Raw genomic sequence first — 3,036 nt, 5'->3', positions numbered from 1 at the left:
GTAAGCCAAATTCTACCTCATTCATCACTAGAGTAGTTGTGGACTGTCTCCCAGTTTGGGCAAGCTATATCAATTATTTTTAAGTACTTCTCCATCTTCACTTTGGTTTCCGAAAACCCCATACAACACTTCTTGTTATCCAAAATAAGCTTGCACATCTGTTTTGCTTTTAAACCATCATTCATACCCCTTACATTCTAGCTGCATATTTTCATCATTGAGGAGATAGATTATCGGTTCTTCCTCTTACCACTCCCTTTTGGTTTATCCTTTCCTCTCTTCCCAGTATTTTCTTGCTGCTCTGTGTTTTTCTTCTTCTGGGCTCCAGTTTGAACAGATGATCTCTTTGTAGTAACTTGCAAAGGCCTCGGAGAAGTGTTTGAATCTCCAAAGAGTTCTGGTTCAGCATCCGACAAATCATCATCTTCTAGGCCAGCAAGTTCTTCAAATATATTCCTTTCAGCACAAAACTGATCTGCTTCAGTACTCACTTGTCTACTCTGTTGGAGAGGGGTTTGGAACACTGCCACTGAGCTTTCCTCCTCATTGTTATCAAACAAACATTATACTCTTCCAGGAGAGATCAAATTGATGTTACTCTGTGAAAACCCTTCACTGTTTCTTGCTTGGGCTTGCTACCATGCCACTATCTGCGTACAAGGCCCACTTGGTGCATCTATTACCTCATTTCATGTAGAAACCATTTCCCTCACTACTAATGATTGCTCTGTGTTTGCTATAGCTGTTGCAAGGGTTTCTTTACCATCTACTGCCTGAGGAGGCATGGGGGTAACTTCTGGTTGTCTCGCTGTATCTATTTCTTCATTTGTTTCTCTCAGTGGTTCTACTTTTCTTCCTTCCGCTGGTCACCTTTGCACCCAAACTCTAGTGGTTCTGCCAGTGCACTTATCTGCTTCATCCCCAAATTTGTTGCAATTTGTGCATGACAGTGGTTTCCATGGATACTCTAGTGGTATAACAACCTCACGGTTTCCTTCTTTCACATTGATAACTTCTTTGTATTCATAGTTTACTGGAAACTCAATGCAAAATTGGGTAAAAGACAACCTTTTTCTTTTTGCAGTGGCATCATCCATAAACATTGGACTACCTCCCACCAAGCTTGCAAGATATGAGAGACCTTCAAATGTCCACATCTCTTTTGGTACATCCATAAGTTTCACCCATAGAGGTACCGCAGCTACCTTGTTTTTGTAACTATCCACCTCCATAGTCCAAGGCTTAACAACAAATACTCTCCCCGCGATGAAGATAGGACCTTCATCTAGTAACATTTGTCGATCTTCTGAGCTTGTAAAACTCATGTAGAACAGTTCTTTGTCAATTGTGATATCAAAGGAGTCCTTTAGCTTCCATTTCTTCTGTAGGTGTTCCTTTACAGATAGAAAAGAGAGTCTTTTATCAAGGAAATATCCAACAAGATAATCATCCCACTCTTTAATACCTTGTTCTAATAACTCAATAGGAAACTGAGCTACTCCATCCACCATGACATGAGTGAATTCTTTAAATGTAACTGTTGTCTCATGTGATCCATTTCTTCCAAACAGCTCCCTCCAAGAAGTGTTTCTATTATCCCCATTTATGGTTGAAGTTGTTGACTGAGGGGGATTACTCATTGAAGCCATCTTGAACTTTGATCCTTTCCAGAACTCACACTGTTTAGCAATGGAGGATTTTTGTAGGAACCGTTATGGTTTCACCGAATGATTTACTATGAACCACGAAACACCCACGCGTAGCGGAATAAGGGGTGTCACGGTTTGGTTAGAAATTTACCTTTAGAATCGGCTATGATAACTCTGAGAATCCAATAGCTATGAAATCAGCAACCACCTCTTGATCTTCTGTTGTATTCCTTTCAATAGATTGGACGTTGTGTGGGCAACGATTTACCAACTCCCTTCTTTCTCACAAAGCTAGAACCGATTTTGGATCTATCTTTTCTTGCCTTTTTTCAATCTAGATAAATAGTAAAAACGACCAGGAGAGAAGGGTTTCTATTTATAGGCTACAACAGGGACCATGAGGAGAAATTAGGGTTGGGCCTCCTGACGGGCTTGGGCTTCCCATGTTCGCCTAGAACACACGGCCCAAGTCTGTCAACAAATGGCTTATTCCACTAAAGGCCATTATTGCACTACCACCCTAATCCCAAAATACGTGTTACGTTTATGGGCTCCATATTATATGCTCGTTGATCTCTCCGTGTTTAAGATATCGAATGTCCGTTGATTAAGTCAAGTTACTGACAACTACATTAATCAACTTCTTATGTCCTTGAGTAGTACCACTCAACCTCATTGTCATGTCGGATTAAATCCATCTGCAGGGTTTACATGACAATCCTTATGAGCTCCTCAAGGGGACATCATCAACCCGACTTCCTGTGGGTCATGAATTCATTCTATAATCAACAACACACCTTACATATAATGTCATTACCCAATCCATCGAGTTTGTTGATTCATAAATGAATCTCACTCATTGATAATTTAAAGCAATGTACAATGCACGTAAGTGCCCATTATTATATCCGGATTAAGAGGACAAACATCTATAATAACAGAGGCGTTTGTTCTCTTATATAGTCAGTATAAAGAGAAGCAACCTCAATTGGTCCTGTTCAATACACACAAAATGTACAATTGTAATCCTATAGTCAAGATAGACTAATACCAGATTATACTACAATCGTACCAATGGTTTGTCCAAATCCATTTAGGTTGTGAACGTTTACTTATATTTTATAAGGTACTGATGATATGATCTTTTGTGTGTCACCATACACCATATCATCTACAACATAAAGTATTAGACACATGTATATAACTAATAACATATATAATATGCATAACATTTGCCTATATGATTCTCATTCAAAATATAAAGAATTAGATTTAATATAAAAGTAATGCTTTTAGTATATAACCCTATCAATTTTACCCGAAAAGGCAAGAAACAAGAGGTTAAAGCAGATAAGACTTCTATTCTAACCTGTTTTTAAACTAAAAG

General features: G+C 38.6%; 1 protein-coding gene across 1 annotated transcript; it reads right to left on the bottom strand.

The window, feature by feature from the left end:
* Positions 1 to 866: 866 nt before the first annotated feature.
* On the bottom strand, positions 867 to 1,649 carry LOC147510109 (uncharacterized). The gene has a single exon (XM_086598014.1). It carries the CDS (start codon positions 1,647 to 1,649, stop codon positions 867 to 869), a length of 783 nt encoding a protein of 260 aa, XP_086454140.1.
* Between the last annotated feature and the right edge of the window lie 1,387 nt (positions 1,650 to 3,036).

Source organism: Coptis chinensis, chromosome 3 (genome assembly GCF_015680905.1).
Source record: "Coptis chinensis isolate HL-2020 chromosome 3, ASM1568090v1, whole genome shotgun sequence".
Classification (NCBI taxonomy): domain Eukaryota; kingdom Viridiplantae; phylum Streptophyta; class Magnoliopsida; order Ranunculales; family Ranunculaceae; genus Coptis; species Coptis chinensis.
Note: the sequence above shows the minus strand (reverse complement) of the source record. Positions and strands in the feature narration are given on the sequence as shown.

Bases quoted from the DNA above. Each gene is read 5' to 3' on its own strand.
- LOC147510109 (XM_086598014.1), bottom strand. From the start codon at position 1,649: ATGGCTTCAATGAGTAATCCCCCTCAGTCAACAACTTCAACCATAAAT.